This window comes from Gigantopelta aegis, chromosome 6, assembly GCF_016097555.1.
Source record: "Gigantopelta aegis isolate Gae_Host chromosome 6, Gae_host_genome, whole genome shotgun sequence".
NCBI lineage: Eukaryota > Metazoa > Mollusca > Gastropoda > Neomphalida > Peltospiridae > Gigantopelta > Gigantopelta aegis.
The window spans coordinates 73,361,493-73,381,826 of record NC_054704.1 but is presented as its reverse complement, the minus strand read 5'-3'; the positions used below and the strand labels follow the sequence as shown (position 1 = coordinate 73,381,826).

Genomic DNA, 20,334 nt, shown 5'->3' with positions numbered 1-20,334 from the left:
TGATCACTGAAATCAAGCATTACACATATTTTATTCTTTAGATTACCCATTTCCGTAGAAATAATACCCAAAAATGAATTTTTCGTATTTTTAGAAACGCATGTGCCTCTGAGAAGGAGCAGTTTATTGATTCGAGTTCTAGTCTATTTTCAGGGATATTTCCCGTTTTAACGTTACAGACTCTTCTTTCACTCTTTTTTGTAACTTTATCCAAATGAGTTACAGGTTTGTAAATTAACTAAACTTAGTGTCTATTTTTTATGGGTTAAAACTAGGGTCTGTGCCTTTAATATTGCTTTAGCAGTACTCTCAGAATGCTTCTTTTGATGACTGTTTAGGTAGTACTAAACCAAATAACTTCCGGCTTGGTCAAAGTTCGAGGTGCACCCAACTTTTGATAGAGAAGTGAACACCACAAGTCCTGTGATTGGTTATAAATGTGAGTGTGTTGGTTGTAAAAAATAATAGTTTCATCTGGGTAAAAAAAATAATGCAATTTTATTTCATCTAGTACCAATGTGTCAAGTAGCCTTGTGCTTGAAACATGTATGGGGTACCTGTAAGAAAAAGTACTAGAATTTTGTGCGGAACTAGGGTAGTCATAGACGCTACCCGTTATCTCAGAAACGAGCAGCTTGACCCCCATTTTTTTCTGATTCACTTCAAGTGTGAGGGGTGGTAGTATTTATATCCGTGGCGTTTATGTCGATTGATACGCTGCAGGTAGGAGTTTTAGCCACATATGTTACTATTGTCGTCTATGGGATTTGATTTGGTAGTATACACCCTATAATGACTGTTTGTGGAAACCACAGCACCAACATCTCTCTCACTACAGCTATAACCATAAAAGGGACTGTCCTGCTGCCATTGCATGGTACATATTTACGACTAACAGAACCTTTTTTATTGAGTAAAATTACTTATTAAAGATATTTTCTGTTTAGAATATCAATGTCTGTATAATTGAGGAAGTATTTATTATTTATATGTTGAAACCTATTTAAACTGGACCCTGAACAAACTGGAATCCTGTCAAAATTTGCCAGTTTTTATTGTTCCAATTTTTCTAAATTCTAAAACACAACCCACTAAACACAACAAATCCTGTCAAAAGCGGATAAATATTAAGTCCCCGACATCATCCGGTTTAGACAAGTTTCACTGTAGTTATAGTACATGTAACAGGACAATTGGTTGGAATCCATGTGTACATTAACATGGCCAATTTTTTAATTAGAGTGTCATGACCCACCTGCATGCCCATGTTATGTCGACACTTGTGTGGTGTAAAATATTAAACACCTTTAGTCTACCGGAATGAAACTGTTATGTTAATCCATTTGTATAATATCCACCCTTGTAATCGTTTGTGCAATTTGAAGGCATGATTGCACTATTTAGAAAATCCATTTGATTTGTATTAGGATTATATACTTTTATCCTGCAACTATACTGTTAGTATCAGCTGATTATTATGGAGACCATTTAAATTAATGTCATAAACTGCTACTAGGAGGTAATTGCGTGTCATGTGACCTATCTCACTCCACATGTTTATTTAGTTAGATATTCAAGCACATGTTCTTTACATTGTTAATTTCAATCGAAATAAATTTTTCTATGGTGGTAAATGTAACGAAAAATATATTTAAGCTCTTTCACAATTCCATTAGGCTTCAGATGGAGAGTATCAGAAGGTGCGTTACTTGGAGAATACTTAATGAGCTACGAGGCAATACCATTTATCTTGCATGAGTGAATTGATGTTGTCCTTCCCGAGCCTTTGGTTGAGGGAAGGACAACATCGATTCGCGAGTGCAAGATAAATGGTTTTGCCGAAGAGTGAGTTGGGTATTCTATTTATTACCCATTATTGATCTTTATCATTTTATGGAAGATTTGCAAATGATACTGTTATTGAAAACAAGTGATAGCATTGTGTCATACATGTAGTTGTGATGTATGTATGTATCGCTGATGATGTAAGTTAATTGTTGACATGACTGCCACAGGAAATATCTTGTTCAGTATCGCTTAGCGATTCGCTTCACAAATTTCAGAGATCGCTACACAATTTTGAAACATTAAACAGTAGTTGCTAATCAATTTTCAATTGACTAGAAATATTGCTAATCAAGATTTTGAAAACAAAATGTTCCCTGTGCCACCGTCGAAACTAGTCTTACATTTATTAATTAACCACTGCACACACTAAAATTATTAGCTATAGTGAAGCATTGATTATGACATCAAAACATATCTAGGGGAAGAAATGTTTTTTTGTCTCACCTTGACTAAGTTGATAGGGGACATCGGCCATACTTACTTGACCCATTCATTTATCTTGAAGAAAGATCCTTCACCTCAGTGTGTGCACTGTTAGTGTACTCTGACGGTATGTCACATTTTGGTGGAGTGTGCTTATCTTAAAGACACTAGAAAAGATTTTGTACAGTGAAATGTGATGGAATCATTTCAGTTCCATCCAGAACTTTTACTACAGTTTTTATGTGATACTGACTTTATTCTAAATTTTAATTTTATATATCTCTGATATTTGTAATTTTGCACAGTTCTTTACACTGCACGTTTTTATTTAACTGTTGAATTTTTATATTGATGTTGCTCATCACTTTACCATAGTTTGACACCCAATTGCTGATGTATTTTTCGTGCTGGGGTGTCGTTAAACATTCATTTATTCATTCATTCATTCAAAACTTGCATGCAAGCACAACTTGGGATAGCAGTGTGTTGTGTACCATTACTAGCTCTTCACAACCTCCCATTTCATGGTTCTAGATGATAAACCTGCTATTACTAGGTCACCATACTATTTTTCTCATAATTTGTCTCAATTGTTAATATCATTGGAAAGTCGTGTTCAACCTTGTAAGAAGCCAAGACAGCAGTCTACTTTCCCATAAGTTAACTTTACATACATAAATGGTTTCTGTGCTAATATAAATGAGACACCATGGTACCCATGCTGAACTGTTCCCTTTTTGTAATAAACTTTATTATTCAGACAGCACCTTCTCCAGTTGGTGCAGCAACATCAAGTGTTGGACCAAAACAAACTTGTACATAAATAAAATCCAATCATACAATGTACATGTATATGTACATGTAACACATTAATGTGTGTGTTTCTTTATCAAACTCCTGACTGGCGTATCATGTGTCTCGCTGATACTCTTGTTTTATGGATATGCTTACTGGTGGGGTGTAGCCTAGTGGTAAAGTGTTTGCTTGCAGTCGGTCAAGGATTGATCCTCGTCTGTGGGCCCATTGGGCTATTTCTCATTCCAGCCAGTGCACCACAACTGGTATATCAAAGGCCGTGGTATGTGCTATGCTACTAATGGAAAAATATACTGTGTTTCCTCTCTAAGACTACATGTATATGTCAAATGTACCAAATGATTAACATCCAATAGCTGATGATTAATAAATCAATGTGCTCTAGTGGTGTTGGTAAACAAAACAAACTTTAAACTGTATATGCTTGTATCTACAGGTACTTCCAATTACTAATATAATTTGTTTGTTCTTTTGTTTAGAAAAGCTGCTTCTGAAGTTACAGTAGAAAGTCCCAAGGAGAACATCAATGTTCAGCTACAACAGGTGACATTCCACATTGACGGCGATGAGAATCCAGGCTTTGTCAGCGATGTCGGCATCAGCCCCGCTACTACCTCTGGCAGCATACATCTGATGCCAGAGCCCCATTCTAATAGTACTCCTGCGAAAGATCGCCACGCTAGCTTTAATGAAAGTATAAGCAGCAGTAGGAAGAATGGAGGAACGAAAAAGAAATTGTCGGTGAAGACAGCAAGTACATCCACGCTAGAAAACTTGACCTTCGATGATTCTTTCATTGGTAAGAACCAGGCTACAGATTTTCAATATTGTCTTCAATATAGCCCAAGGCCTTTGGATTTCATGGTAACGATCATTTCCGGTACTGTGTTATTAGCGTGTTGGTAAAATCATTGAACCGAAATTTCATTCCCCATGATTATTATATCGACTACGACTATTCAACAAAAATAATATAAACAGTTTCCAATGGGTTTCCATGATCGTAATAATTTAAAATCCTATGGCCTGATTGCCCATAAGGTTTTTACAATATCGAAAATATGGGCCCATGATTTAATTTAATCCTTCAATGATCCATGTTGAAGTACAAGTATGTGTAACTATGAATGAAACAGATTTTTGTTTTCATTTGTCAGATGACCGGCTGTTAACCATTGGCTATTGTGACCAGAAAATATGACATTATTACAATAAGTTTAATGTCTTTGCTCTCATAGCCATCACTTTTATGATGATGCCTGCAGCTATAAGTTCTCATATATACACATTGTATTTTGTCTATTTTCAAAGTCAATATATTGAATGCTTACATTGTCACATTGAATTATTAAAACTAACCAAAGATGAAAGAGTTACCGAATTTGTCTGTATAGTGTTTCCGGATTTTCTGCTGTTTGTAAAAAATTATCCATCTTCTCTGTTCAAAACCTACAACATGGTTGTGGTTGATGCTTTTTATGCATTCTGAATGGGGGGGGGGGGGGGGGGGGGGGGGGGGGGCGTAGCCCTGTGGTAAAGCACTCTCTTGATGCACGGTCAGTCTGGGGTCGGTGGGCCCATTGAGCTATTTTTCGTTCCAGCCAGTATACCATGACTGGTATATCAAAGGCTGTGGTATGTGCTATCCTGTCTGAGATGGTGTATATAAAAGACCCCTTGCTACTAATGGAAAAATGTAGCAGGTTTCCTCTCTAAGACCATATGTCCAAATTACCAAATGTTTGACATCCAATAGCCGATGATTAATAAATCAATGTGCTCTAGTGGTGTCGTTAAACAAAAACAAAAAGTATTCTGAATGGGGGGGCCACAATTTTAGACCATTGTGCAATTCTTTTAACTCTAGTGCCAATCTCGATACCTGACCACCAATATTAAAAGTTACCGATTTTGTTTCTTGACCCACTTTGATCTCCGACTAATAGTAGCCATGAAAGAAGCATGTAATTACCCAACAACTATCATTATGTGCCCTTGTATGTATAATAAAATGTGATTATAAAATATTTTATCCTGCAACCATCATTTCTATTGACAGAATATGATGATGGATAAAGCAAAGTCACTCGTGTGATGTCACATGCAGAGCTACATTACAAAATTGTTCATTTGACCTCTAGGTCATCATACAATGTGTCTGAAATAACAGAAATAATAGCTTTTCCCCTTAATTTGTATGGTCTACAGAGCCTCACGGAATTTCCCATTCTTACCGTCACAGGATAAAGCAGATATCTGACATCATTAACTAGTTATTCTCTATTTAAATTTGCATTATTTATTTCAGATGAAAATGGTTTGACGTTGATCTACTCACGACATGAGGTATGTTAGTGTTAGCCACCATTATAAAAAATTTCACTAGCCGTCGGGCATGGCAATAGTAGTTATGGCATTGAATATCACAAATGGGGCTATCATAATCTTGAAGCCCTATCCTATTTTCTTATACAAAGCAATAAAAAAGCTGTGGACTTTTGCCAGAATTCTGAATTTTAATACTGCCCCAAAACTATTTTTGTTCTTTAATGGGGTGGGATCTAGCTCAGTCTGCAGAGCTCTCACCAAAGTTTTGGGGGTCATTGGCTTGAATCAATTCCCTCGGTAGTCGAATTGTCTGATTAGATGTTTTTGTTGTTGTCCCAACCAGTGGCCCACAACTGGTATATCAAAGGAAGTGATATATGCTGTCCTGTCTGTTGAAAAATGCAGATAAAAGATCCCTTGCTGCTAATGGAAGAATGTAGTGGTATTCCTTGAAGACCATATGTTTGACATCCAACAGTTGATCATTAATAAATCAATGTGTTCTGGTGGTGTCAGTCATAAAACAAAACAAACTTTATAGCTGACAGTAATCCCCATCTTTTCATTAATCTGCAAAAAGTTTCATTGTTATTTAAATTCCTGCAGACAAAGCATATACGACCATAAAACAGATTGTTGACTTGTCGATTTCAGAAACTTCCTCTTAAAGACTTCAGCAATGAAGTTCGGGCCATTATGGACGTTCAGTCGTTCATCAAGAAAACAGCATTGTTGCTACATATGGAAAAGACCAACTTGGATGAGATTATTGAGGAAATTATTGAAAAGATGCTCGGCCATTTGGATAACCCGACCTGCCTGGACCAGGCCAAAGCAGCACTTTTCACACATGACTATGGTGAGCTGCCCAATAAACCAGATAGCATGATGCCCAAGGGTGGACCATCAGTGGTACCATCATTGGTTCCACCAGCATTTGTACCAGGTAGCCACTGTTGGCTCACTGATGTTGACTATGAACAGGTTGTTGCTCATTAAAAAAAACCTGTTGGTGTGACAGTGATTTCAGACTGTAACTGTTCTGACCAAAATCAGTGTTCGGCAAACGTACTGATGCTATCTTGGAAAGAGTTTATTTCAGTACCTTTTGGTAAAGATTGTTTTTGATTAAATTTTATTCTTTTTAAAAGTATTTGATGGCCATTTTGAGCCTAATTGGTGGAAATTGGTCTTTCAGATATATATTTCATATTGCTGAAACCGTTTTTAGTAGCATCAAGTCCATGTTTTTTAAATGATAAAAAAAACAATACATATTTATAGAGCGTTGTTGATTTCTGACAGTATTATGTTTACATGTGTTCCCAAACCCTAAGAACAATTGGATTTATGTCATGTAACAACTTAATAAAAAATGGTTTGTCCCTGACAAAATATTATTTGATTTTTCAGTTCACCAATTGAGTCGCACATTTGATTTTTCAGTTCACCAATTAAGTCGCACATTGCAGTGTTCCAGCATTGATCCCGAAGGAGGGGGCTTTGTTTATGACCAGAACTTTGTGTGTGCTCTGTGAGTATAGCTGCCAATATCAGGCTGGTCCAGGCTTGTTGGGTGGAACAGTTCATGCGAGAATATTCCTAAGAGGCTATCCACAATTATCAACAATTTATGCTAGGGGCCAGGGAGTTAATGTCAGTGTACAACCCATACCATTAAGAAAATATCTATGGCCAAAAAACTTGCCATGGGAAAAAAAGAAAAAGAATAGTCCACAGCAAAAAAAAGTGCTGTGGAGAACTGAAAACTCCACGTCAATCCACATGGCATTGCTGATTGTCGTGGACAAGTGCAGTGGTTGATGTATGCTTTCAAAAGAGACAGAAAGTATTGATGAAATATTCCTTTAATAATCAACGTTTTTGATGTATGCTTTTAGGAGGGACTGTCAAAAAGGAATATAGTATGTTGGCTTATGTAAATGTTGATAATTCTGAACAGCCTCTTAAAATAACTTAAGATTGTGACATATTTTTATACATGGCTTACTCTCATCTTCTGAAAACAGTCCACATAAAAGCATCATTATACATAAGTGCTTTGATTGTAATGAGTAATGAAAATTGTTTGCTCAACAAATTTGAAGAGTGGGATGAATCCCAGTGGTAGAGCATTCGCCTAAAACACAGTCAGTCACACGATTGATGGACATGGGTTGAGTTTTTTCTCTTCCAACCAGCACTCCTTGACTTCACAGTGAACAACCATTACATTTATTGTTTATTTAATTAAAAATTAATTAAACAGGCTGAGGACAAAAAGATATATGTCATAACTGTGACATATCACAGCTGACATTTATGTCTGTTGTTAATGTGACTCCTACACAAAAGGTTGTGGTACGTACTGTCTTGCCTATTGGAAAATACAAATAACAGAAACCTTGCTGTTTTATTGGTGTGAGTATGTTAGCAGGTTTCCTCTCTGTCACTCAGCCAAGTGTCGAAATAATCATAAATTACACACCAATCAGCTGTAGTGTGCTGAGGTGTACTTACAATTAGCAATATTTCTTTTCTCTCCTGCTAAGCAAATTTGCTTTTCTGATGTAGTGAAACATCTATGAAATCACAAAATGCAGAAATTCAACTACAAACACGTGCACAAATTCTACACTGAATGAAAAATAAATATATTACTAGATATAAACAATACTTTTACTTCTACTATTACTACTGTTACCACCACCAACACTATCATCACCTCGTCCACCTCCACCTCCACTTACAATGTCAGTTTCACTTCCATTTATTAGTCCCCTACGGATCCATCCAGAAGGGATTCTGCGTTTTTCCTCCATCCTACTGTCTGTCAGTCTGTCCCACCGACAAAAACAAAAGCTGAAATTTTGTGCATAGTTTATCATGTACCGTTACAGATCAAGTTTGACTTTCAGAGTGATTTTTTCTCTGGTCCTTGAACTTTGGAGATATGAACATTTATTAGGCCTGGTAGGGGCACATGCACTTAACACAGATTAGTATACATGAATAAAATTCTAAATTACAATGTAGTTGTATATCAGTAAACTTGATATATTTCCCCAATATTTTGCTCATACTCTCTTCATACATGACAGATTTATTGCCACTTAATATGTATTTACATATACCAAAAATGTCTATCGCCACTATATAAATGATATAGGCCTACTAATCTGTGTCAAGTGCCTGTGGGTAGGGGAGATGTATTGCTTTAGTAGTACTCTCAGAATCCTTGTTATTACCAGTGGTTGAAATACTGCCATCCCAAATGGGTTTTTAAGCAGACATTGTCACCACAGGCTGGGAGATTTGTTTTGACTCGCCATCATTCTGTTGGATAGACTGTTAAATATGTTGATATTTGCATGTTAGTTTGTTTGTCTAGCAGGTTTTGATTCGGGCCAGCAGAATTTGGAGCTTCCTGGACCGAAAGTCTGGCATTAATTTCAGCCAATTTTGACCCTCTGATTCCTTTTGTCATTATTTCAGATCCAGTATTCCATCCATTCAGACCCGCTATGTTGGACTTGCACGTATGAGGACACCAGCGAATTTGGGTCAGACCTGTCAAGAAGTTTATTTTATTGTTGTCATCCTCACACCAACGAAAGAGGTAGGATGACCATATTCTTGTTTTTCTGTTTCATCATATTTTAGTGGTAAGGCCAAACAAAAAAAATAGGTGTGTTTCCTATCGACCGACCGTCCCTAGTTTTACCCCCCCCGACCCTAATTTTTTTTTCTCTTAAACTGAAAAAAAAAATAATAATAATAAATAAAAAAATAGAAGTAAAAATAAAAGAGGACAACATCACCAAACAAGAGTATTTCCTTCCTTGCACATTGTTTACATACTATTATACAGAAATTATGGAAAAGCTTTTGTAATAGAGTTCCTTCCCCTGATTAGCTACCACTGAACAGCTTGGTCGGTCACGGAAGTAACCGAATGTACGAACATAGCCTTGGTACAGATTATTTCGATAAAATATAATCATATCAATTCAGCTTAATTCTCGTCTTCACTTAAATCAACAGGTCTTATTATTAATGCATCTCAAATGTTTGCATAAAGTATTTAAATTAAGAACAACGAAATTAATACAAATGTCCCATTAATTTAAGGAAATACACAAACAGTGCATACCAATACTACAACAACAATAACAATAATGATAATGATGATAAATAATAATAATAATAATAATTATTATTATTATTATTATTATTATTATTATTATTATTATTATGATAGTATTCAATTTAAAAAAAAAAAAAAAAAACCTACCTACCTACCCTAATTTTTGGGGGGATGCAATCGGAAACACACCTATTTTTTTTTTTGGCCTAATATGCCAACAGGACTGAGACTGGAAAAAAAGAAAGATTAAGTTAAGTTTTTTGTTATTTAATTGTGTCAGAATTATCACGTTTGGCATCTAATAAGCAGTTATGACTTAATCAATGTGCTTTGTAACAAAACTGATTATGTTATTTAATAGTAACTAATCTAAAATTCTGATACCAGTCCTGATATTAATATGTAAGCACAGTACTTGAAGATTTTATAAATGTACTAGGTGTTATGTTGGTTTACTAGTATCAGTTGGATTTGTAGACTGAAAACAAATGAAATAATTATTCTACAGGAATGTCAAGTTTATGTTCAAACTACTGCCTCCTGCCTTCATTTATTCTTTGTAAATGTGGTTCCTTTGTTATTATAAGGAAAAACATTATGTTAATGTTGTTATTTTGATATTGCAAGGATTTTACTGTATTTATTAGAAATATAAGTAATATTTTCTATCATATTTGATTAGAACAATCAATTATTACCCTTTGAAGTACGTGGACTCGTGTACTATTTAATTTATATAACAAAAATATAATGCTTCTTGGCACAGAAAGGAACAAAGAATGAACTTGAGACTGGCCGAACATTTGCAACGATGTTGTCCGATCTAGATTTCCGACAAGCACTTTTGGATGCTCGCAACGAAGAGGAATTTCTGAAAGAAGTGGAGAAACAGATGTTTATTCTGTCAAAGCGGCAGCGGAATTCCGATTTCCCACTGACTGAAGAAAAGAATCCATCAAATGTATGTGTTGGTTTGTTGCCAGACTTTAAACATGCTAAATATTGCAGTTACTATGTTTAAGTTTAGAATCTAATTAGACTGCTTCAAAATGCCAGTTTATAAAAAAAATATGATAAAAAGTGTACCATTCTGATATATTAATATTCTTTGCAAATCATTTTCAATTTTTTTCTATTATAAAATGGCAGGCAGTACCTTGGTCCTATTTGCCTGAGGTATGATGGGTCTTAAGACTGATCACTCATGGTGGACTTGTTAGGGTTTTCCCTTTTAAGGAAGTGCTCCACAATTGGTATGTCAAAGCCTATGGTATGTGCTATATGGTCTGTGGGAAAGAGCATGTAAAAGAGCCCATACTGCTAATTAGTACAAATAGCCTTTTAAAGGCAACAGGTTTCACCTTGTACTTCCAAAAGCAAGTGTTGCAGCCGACTATAATGTTAAACATACATGCATGTAACAGCCTAAATTTAAGATATGCTGGTGTATTTTCGTAAAGAAACATTTCTTACCATTCCTTCTTGAGTATTCACCATGATAAAGATTTGTTTAAAAGTTGTCTTAGCCTTCTCTAAATAAAGTGAATCCTCTCAAAACTGGACCCTCTGTAAACCGGAATTCCCTCAAAACAGGACATTTTTCATGGTCCCTTTTTAAATATATGTACACAAGAGAGCCTCTCTAAACCAGATACCTCGTAAAACAGGACTTTTTACTTGGACCCGGTTTAGAGGAGTTTCACTGGACTTACAAACACGTGAATTTTTTAATGAAGTATTTGTTTTTGATATTAAAGTTCACCAAAACAAATGTAATTCATACAGTTGCTTTGGCATGGAACCATGGAACTAGAATTTTTGTTATGCCATATTTTCAGTTTTAATGCAATTCTAGGACAAAAAAAAATGTTTTTAGCCCCATTCGTTTACAGTGGAATACATTGTAAGTCGGTAATGTTTTGGTGCTTATGTGTGTGAGTGTGTGTGTGTGTGTGTGTTTGTGTGCGCATGTGTGAGTGTGTTTGTGTGTGAGTGTGTTTGTGTGCGCATGTGTGAGTGTGTTTGTGTGCGCACATGTGAGTGTGTTTGTATGTGCACATGTGCATGCCGAAATAGTGGGCAATGTTATCTATTTTCCAGGCTGACCTGATCTGTTGTGTTTTCAGGAAGTCACTTGTGGTGTCTTTAAAGGACTACGTGGCGACCTCCGGAGACGCCTTCCCAACTACAAGTCTGACTTCATGGACGGGATTGCCGACAAAAAGAGTATCCAGAAGGTGGCATCGACCACATTGTTTCTTTACTTTGCATGTATTCTGCCATCTATTGCATTTGGAGTGCTCAATGCTTTCAATACTAATGGCATACTGAGTGAGTTGACCTTTCGGGTTCTTTTCTTAATATTGATTGTTATCTAGTATATGATTTACAAATAAGCAGTCTTTAACAGCTTCAATTAACCTTACAGGGTTTAAGATGGACCGCCAACATCATTAGCAATTTAGCAAACGTGGTCATTCTGTAGCCAAATTAGAGTTTTAATTAGCCAAACAACAAAAGAAAAAAAAGTAGATCTACAAACGACATAGGATTTTCAAAGTAGCTTTTTGGCAAATTAATAATGAAATGCATTCTCCAAATTCAGCTGTACATCTTATTTGTGATTTGGTAAACGACAGCTCTTAAGCATCCTTTATTTTTTACTAATTCAAAAATAAAAACAGGTAAAATTTTTATAACTGCACAGTATCTTGTAAAAATGTCTACTTCTGACTTTAAAAAAAATGTTCAAAGAGAAAAGGATCCCATAAAGTGTTTTTCTTTTAAGTATTCATTCTTTTATTTTATTCCATTTTATTTTATTTTAATTTCAATTGATGTTCACTTGTCTGGTGACAGTACAAGCATGTTGTCCTGGATATGGGCCTCGGCTAAGTGAGGAATGTCTGTCTAGAATATGGCTGTTGATGGTTAGTGAGCGAGGAGTCAGTGTAATGTCCTTACATCTTAGTGAGCTGCTGAAACACAGTTACGGGACGGTGCATAGCCCAATGTTAAAGCACTTGGCAGATGCATTATCGGTTTAGGATCGATCCCCGTCGGTGGACCCATTGGGCTATTTCTCATTCCAAGCCAGTGCACCACGACTAGTATATCAAAGGCTGTTGCATATAAAAGCTCCCTTTCTACTAATGAAAAAATGCAGCAGGTTTCCTCTCTAAAACTATATGTCAGAATTACCAAATGTTTGACATCTAATAGTTGATGATTAATAATTAAAAGAAATTAAACACAGTTAAAACTCACTCTGGGTGGGAGCCGGTACCAGGCTGCGAAGCCAGTACCTACCAGCCTTATGTACGATGGCTTAACTACGACATCAATGAGGCCGGTTAATATGTATAATTTGATTGATTATATTTTTCACCTGTAAAAAGGTTCTGTTGTATTATTCAGCTGTTGACTAAAAGAATCCTTCATATGTGTCCATATAGGACAGGGCTATTCCACCCAAGGGTATATAATTTGTTGTCAGGGACGAGGCTTGCCGAGTCCTTGACATCATATTATGTACCCGAGGGTGGAATAGTCCTGTCCCCCATGGATACATAATGGAGGATTATTTTTTTCCCATCCAGTAGATGAAAAACAAGCATTTTGGGAAAACGTAAAAAACCTACTTTGTTTTTATTTTATCTTACAATAAAATAATCATAACCATTGAAAAGATCGTACCCAAAATTGGTTTATACTAAAAGTATAAACCGAAAATGATAGTATCATTTCATTATGACAGCAGGTTTCTTTGTTTTTATAAAATATAAAAAACATTTCTTGTGTTATTTTGCCGTTTACATGATGTCAGCTCAAACAACGGAAGTCACATGGTCATGCAAGACTGATTTATTCTGCATGGGCTGATGTCATGGAATACGCCTGTCTTGCATGGCTAGGGCTGGGAGAAAAGGTTCTATTGTATATTTCAGCTGTTGAAATGGATGTTTAAGTTTTTAGCTGTTGAAAAGCTGTTGTATTTTTTCAGCTCTTGTAAAGATTCTCTTGTATTTTTCAGCTGTTGAAAAGGTTCTGTATACACAAACATTTGGCGGTCTGATGTTTGCCTTTTTTGGTGGAACCCCTCAGATAGTGTTACTCACCACTGCACCTCTTGCACTGTACACAAAAAGTAAGTAGGCCTACCCACTGGTCAGGGTGTTTCCTTTCACGTATTCATAGCCCGAGTACTCTGCCTTTTGGATGGTTATAATCACTTTCTCGGTCAAAGATAACTAACGAAAACAGAGAATTTTTGACTATCTCCTGGTAGGCAAAGATTACCGCTCTATTACAGCAATAACCCTATGTTTGACATTGAATACTATTACATTGATAATTTTTGAGTTCCTGTCAGCACCTACAGTTTTATCCAGAACATTTTTGAAAGGGGGCGGGATTTAGCTCAGTTGGTTGAGTGCTCAATTGAGGTGCTTGCATTGCAGGATCAAACCACCACAGTGGATCCAATAAGCTAGCTGAGTGGGGCGGGACGTAGCTCAGTGGTAAAGCGCTCACTCGATGCGCGGTCGGTTTGGGATTGATCCCCGTCGGTGGGCCCATTGGGCTATTTATCACTCAAAGGCCATGGTATGTGCTATCCTGTCTATGGCATGGTGCATATAAAAGATCCCTTGCTGCTAATCGAAAAGAGTAGCCCATGAAGTGGCCACAGCAGGTTTCATCCCTCAATATCTGTGTGGTCCTTAACCATATGACCGACACCATATAACTAAATAAAATATGTTGAGTGTGTCGTTAAATAAAACATTTCCTATCTATCTATCTATTAAATAATATATGGTGGGACCAAAAATTTAGTTTTAGGGATCGAGTTTTCGAAGTTTGAGCTTTTGAAGTCTGTTATTACTAGTTGTACTGCAACTCGGCCGGTACCGTCACTTCAGTTTGAGAGATTGAAGTTTGAGTTATTGAAGTTTGACTGTACTATATCATTTATCATATTTCAGTTATTTACAGCCTTTCTGAAGACTTTGATCTGAATTTCCAGTCTATGTTCTGCTGTGTTGGACTCTGGAACTCCTTCTTCCTAATTTTGTATTCAGTATTTGATCTCAGCATTCTTATGCAGTTTTCAACAAGGTAATTCTAATTATGCTTCTCAAGGTAATATGGCTAGACATAGGACATCATTTACAGGGCTTGAAATTGCAACAAACCTGAGGCAATAAAGGGTGTGCCTAAAATAAGTATGCCCAAAATAAGTATGCATAAAATAAGCAAGCCCAAAATAAGTATGTGCAAAATAAGTATGCCTAAAATAAGTATGTGCAAAATAAGTATGCACAAAATAAGAATGTGCAAAATAAGTATGCACACAATAAGTATGCACACAATAAGTATGCACAAAATAAGTAAGCCCAAATTAAGTACAAACATGCTAACCTCAAAACATTTCACCTCAAAATCAATGGAATGTTAAGTTATTAAATTAAAATAACTTGAAATACATTTCTGAATATGTACAACTCTTTATCTGCTATTATTAACATTACTGCACTAAAAAGACCTTGGTGTGCTGGGAACAGACAAAAAGCCTGTTGTGCCCAAGTTAGTGAGATCTAAAGCTATGACCTCAGACCAAGTTCATATGAAATAGATTTCACAAATGATGCCCAATTCTTTCAGTGTGTGCTAGAGATCCAATACGAAGATGTGTTTATTTTCTGTTTTAATAATTAAAGACTACCAGAAAAAGAAGTGTTTTCCTTTCATATTTGATTAATTCCTCAAATTTAATGTTTTATTAAAATTCCTGTCATTTAAAAATTTAACAGCTTTATTTCATTAAAACAGACTGCTCGACAACTTTACTCGTACTACTATTCTTGTTTTGTTTCATGTTACAGGTCATCTGAAGAAATATTTGCTTTATTTATCTCCATTGCCTTTGCTCAAGATGCATTCAAAAATACTGTTGAAAGTAAGTTAAAATCATTTAATGCTGCAGGCACCAAATGTTAATAATAGTTACATACAGCAACTGACAGTTGTTTTCAGGGTGAATTTGATTTATTAGAAGTTAATTTCTTTCTTTTTTTAATTTTCTTTTTTAAATAGTTTATTGCCCCAGAAATATGTTATGATAGTGTCAGGGTTGGGGCCCTGATTTCACTACCTTACAAAGTACATAGCAAACAATATACTAATATATAAAAAAGGAGCAGTAACAAAAGTGGAAATAAAAAGATGATTGAAAAGAGAAAACTTAAAATGAAGTTATTGATATACTTCCAAACTGGTGTCATACTTAAAATTATACACATAACAAAAGTATTAAGTGTCTCAGATGTGGCCTTCTAGAACTTTTAACCATGGTCCTCAATTGTCGTAGAATTCTGTATGTAAAAAGTTTTTATAATATATGTATTTTTCTATTTGTAACTTATCTTTAATAAAATTGTTGATACCAGTTTCATTTAGTGTGCTCTTTTGTAATTTTGATTTGTATATGTAATATTTTACGTTAACAATTAACAAATATATTTTTACTATTTATAATTCCAAATAAAACTGTGTTCCTATTCAACTGGGTATAATCACCTTTTTGTAATACCATTTTTCTATAATACTCCAGAGTTCAACGACTTTAGGACAGTCATAAAATAGATGCTGCAGTGTTTCTGGTTCATGTGAACAAAAGTTACACATACTAGAATCAATCAGTTTTATTTTATGTAAAAAGGTATTTGTTGGTATAATTCTATGTAAAATCTGGTATTGAAACCACAACAGCGTTGGGTCTTTTAAAGAGCCTAATGGTAAACTATAATATTTCGCCCATAACGAAGAGGTAAAATCACACCCTTCCGCTGAATATTTCATTTGTGATGTGATGATTTATTTTGTAGTTTGTAAAAGATTTTACTTCCCAATTGGTCTTTTAGAAAGAATTTAATTTTCGATGGAAATATTGGATTTTTGCCTAAATTGAATGTTTGGTTATTTGTATTTATTATATCACGCATAAATGATTTGACAGCCGTTAATAACAAGGTATATTCTAAAAAAATTGACCTTATGTTATATTTTGCTTTGAAGGTATCAAAGTTCATGTATCGTCCTTCGTCATCTAATAAATCTTGTATAAATCTGGGCTCGTGCTGTCAGTAGCCAAATTAGCCATTGGCTAATTTTTACAAAAAATGGCTAATAAAATTTGCAAGTGGCTAAAATTTTGGCTAAGCCATTTTCTGTCTTCTGATGTGAACAAACGGTTACATAATCTATCCGACACCTCAAACATAATAATAATACCAAATATTCAGTTAGAGTAATAGCGATCTCGCGACCGGTAACAAAACAAATGGTGTCATGCAGAATTCAGCGTAGGCCTTATAATGTTTGCTTATTTTAATAATCATGGTTATTAATTTTAACGGCATGCATTCAACATGTATGACAGCAATGTCTGGAAGATCTGTAACTTGTTATTTTTACTTTGTAAAATCTTTGAACCAAAGTAATAAAAAACAGCCCGACAAAGCGTGTCAATTTTAATACACATGCCAGTTCAGGACCGAAAGACATGTAGGCTATCTCAAGGGCCAAGTTCAGCCAGACCGAGCGAAAACAAAACGTTCGCTAGACTGGTTTGTGTGCTTCACGTTAAACCAAATGGACATGGCGAACACCAATCACACACTGCCATAGTTGGCTGAACTGAGGACAGCTCTCGGTGCGAATATATGGATTTTAAAAAGACCGTAAATTTTAATTTTATTAACGTTTTTTTAAATTATTTTTATTATTTTTTTATATATATAAATAAATGGAGTATACTGTGAAGTCGGCATTCTTAGCCGAGGTATTTTGCAAGCACAACACAACGCTGAAATCAACAGCAACAACATGGCACAAATTATGAAATTGGGGTGGGGAATTGATGGGTCACTTAAAAAAAAAAGAAAAAAAAAGAAAAACAATTCAAATTAACTTAAAGATTGCTATTTAAAGAAATAAGGAGCTCTATATAAAAAAAGCTCTCAAATTTTTATTTGGGAAAAAAGGAAGAAAGAAAAAACATCTACCCTCAATAAACAATCCACCCACCCCCATATTTCTGTATGTTTGTTGTTTGAATGCCATAGGCCTTAGAAGTGGGGGTGGGTGTATGGGGTACTTTGGCTACAGGTATTTTTGATCCAGGTTGAGCCTTGATAAATAATATACCTTTTTCAATATAGTGTTTATAAAATATACTTTTTTTTGTCTATTAATATGTTATTATTATATAAAATATTAGAACTTAACAAATCATCATTATTAAAGCCATGTTTTTGTTGAAGTATTAGCCAGCTATTTAATACATATAAAATTATAAATGATTTTGTTTATTTCTTTTAACAATTTTAGTGATGGATTTGGTAATGAAATTAATAAATGTGTTATTTTGGAAATAATGAGAGTTTTTACAACAACAATTCTGCCCATAACTTTAAGTTTTCTCGTTAACCACTGTTTTATCGTGTTTTTCATATAAGTTAAGCGAAAATTTTACACCTAATAAAGTGAAGTGTTCTTCTCCCCATTGTAGCTTCCACTTTGCTGGATGGAAAACCTCCGTTGAATTTTTTTTACTTCCTGTCCATATAATTTGAGACTTAGAATAGTTTATTTTCAAGCCAGAAACGTCTGCATATATATCTAATATTTTTAATGTACTGTTCAGGGATTCAGGTGATCCATCTAAAATAAAGGTTCTATCATCTGCATATTGAGATATAATATAACTTTCCCCATCTATATCGATACCTTTAACGTCTTTAGAGTTTCTAATTAGTATTGTAATATTTCGGAGCATATTATGAAGATATAAGGGGATAGCAGATCACCTTGTCTACATCCTCTTTCTAGATTAAAACTCTGTGATAAAATCCATTTTGTAATATTCTGAACAGAGTTATTATAAAAAGTTTTTATCCAATTTTTTTATTGAAGATTTAAAGTTAAAGATATCTAAAGATTGTTCAATAAAACGCCAGGAGACTGCATCAAAAGCTTTCTCGAAGTCCACTAATAATAACATCCCTGGTATTTTATGGTATTCATTATATTGCATTATATCATAAATTAATCTTATATTTTCACCTATAAACCTGCCTTTAATAAAACCAGTTTGATTGTTTGCTATAATTTTATCTAATACTTTTTTCAATCTATTCGCAATGCACCCAGAAGCACTTTTATATATACAATTAGCAAAGTAATAGGATATTCTCATTAGGAATTTGACCTAGGTTTTCTGTCTTATATACAGGAATTGCATATTGACATTTAACATTTTCAGTTATCTCTTTAATGGAGTTGACTTATGTTTTATCCTTAAGTAAGGAGTTATTAAATTTCCACAGCCCCTTACCTCTTTTACAATGATGTACCTTTAAATAAAGTATCACTCCGGAATGGTCAGATCTATAACTGCTCTCAATCGATATTTTATTTACAAGTGATATTAAATTTTCTGATAGGAGAAAAAAATCTAATCTAGCTTGTTTAATAGGATTTTTTTTAGTCCACGTATATTTTGTTTAATTCTGGTAAAGTTCACGAAATGGATCTACGAAACTAAATTTCTCAAAGTTTTCTAAAATTAGATCTCTAGCTTTGGGATTATTAATATGTAAGTAGTTTCTTGTATCTAAATCAGGGTTAAGTACCAAGTTGAAGTCACCACATATAACATATTTTTCATTTTCAAATTCTTCTAATGAGTTAAAAATGTTCTCATAAAATTGTGGTTTTAAATATTAACCAATGTAATCTTCTCCCCTTCTATTGTTATATCAAGAATTATATAATTACCCGAATTATCAGTTTTTATTTTATGCAGTTTATATTCAAAATTATTATTGAATACTATTGCTACACCCCGTGAATTACTAGAATGTGAATTGAATAAACATTTATACCCCCACTGTGCTTGAATATAGGGTTCTAATTCATGTGTAAAATGTGTATCTTGTAGACAATATATGTTAATATTTTTTTTTTTTCAGATAGTTTAATACGTCCTTTCTTTTTTCTGGATCACCCGATCCCTGGCAGTTAACTGTTAAAATTTGTATATCAGCAATTATCATATATTCCACATAAACGGTCACTGTTACATAAAATTGCAGTTTGGAAATAAAAGTAAGAGAAAGTATGATTCTAATTAATAATTTTTTTTAGAAAAAAACAGAGAGAATGAATTAGTGTATAAAATATGCACTGTTGTCTCCCTGTGTCAAAATGAAAGGCATGGAACAATTTTTAAAACGCAGACATCTTTTCTTTAAACTGATTTAAATGTTGGGGTGGGGGGGGGGCAAAACAGCTTTAAGCTTTCCTATGTTAGTAATGTCATTAATGAGAACAGTGGTGGTAATAGTAGTAGTTGAAGTAGTAATAATAATAGCAACAGTAGCTGCAGCAGCAGCTGTAGTAGTAGTGGTAGTAGTAGTAGTAGTAGTATCAGTGATGATGATAAAAGCAATAATAAGTGCAGTAATAATAAAATCAGTAATAATAATATCCAAACTACCACTTAAATTAAATTAAATTAAATTAATACCATACTACTGCTATAAATAATTTGTCCACTATGACAGTCACCACTATTTAAATCAGTACAATAAACAAATAAACAATGAGTAGATAACTAAGAAGAAACATAAATACAAAAATGAAAAGATAAACAGAACAATCGATCAACCGATCAACGAATTAATCAATCAATCAACCAATTAATCAAT

The 20,334-nt window shown here is 34.5% G+C and overlaps 1 protein-coding gene across 3 annotated transcripts in view; it reads left to right on the top strand.

Moving 5' to 3' along the window:
• The window catches only part of LOC121373869 (sodium bicarbonate transporter-like protein 11), a 63,241-nt gene that overhangs the window by 27,969 nt on the left and 14,938 nt on the right, over positions 1-20,334 (top strand). For all 3 annotated transcript variants that reach the window (XM_041500648.1, XM_041500651.1, XM_041500649.1), the window contains exons 2-11: positions 3,567-3,886; positions 5,396-5,433; positions 6,070-6,274; positions 6,862-6,949; positions 8,911-9,034; positions 10,329-10,523; positions 11,689-11,893; positions 13,596-13,709; positions 14,548-14,680; positions 15,448-15,521. In XM_041500648.1, the coding sequence (XP_041356582.1) occupies positions 3,567-3,886; positions 5,396-5,433; positions 6,070-6,274; positions 6,862-6,949; positions 8,911-9,034; positions 10,329-10,523; positions 11,689-11,893; positions 13,596-13,709; positions 14,548-14,680; positions 15,448-15,521 (1,496 nt within the window). The remainder of the gene's footprint in view (positions 1-3,566; positions 3,887-5,395; positions 5,434-6,069; positions 6,275-6,861; positions 6,950-8,910; positions 9,035-10,328; positions 10,524-11,688; positions 11,894-13,595; positions 13,710-14,547; positions 14,681-15,447; positions 15,522-20,334) is intronic.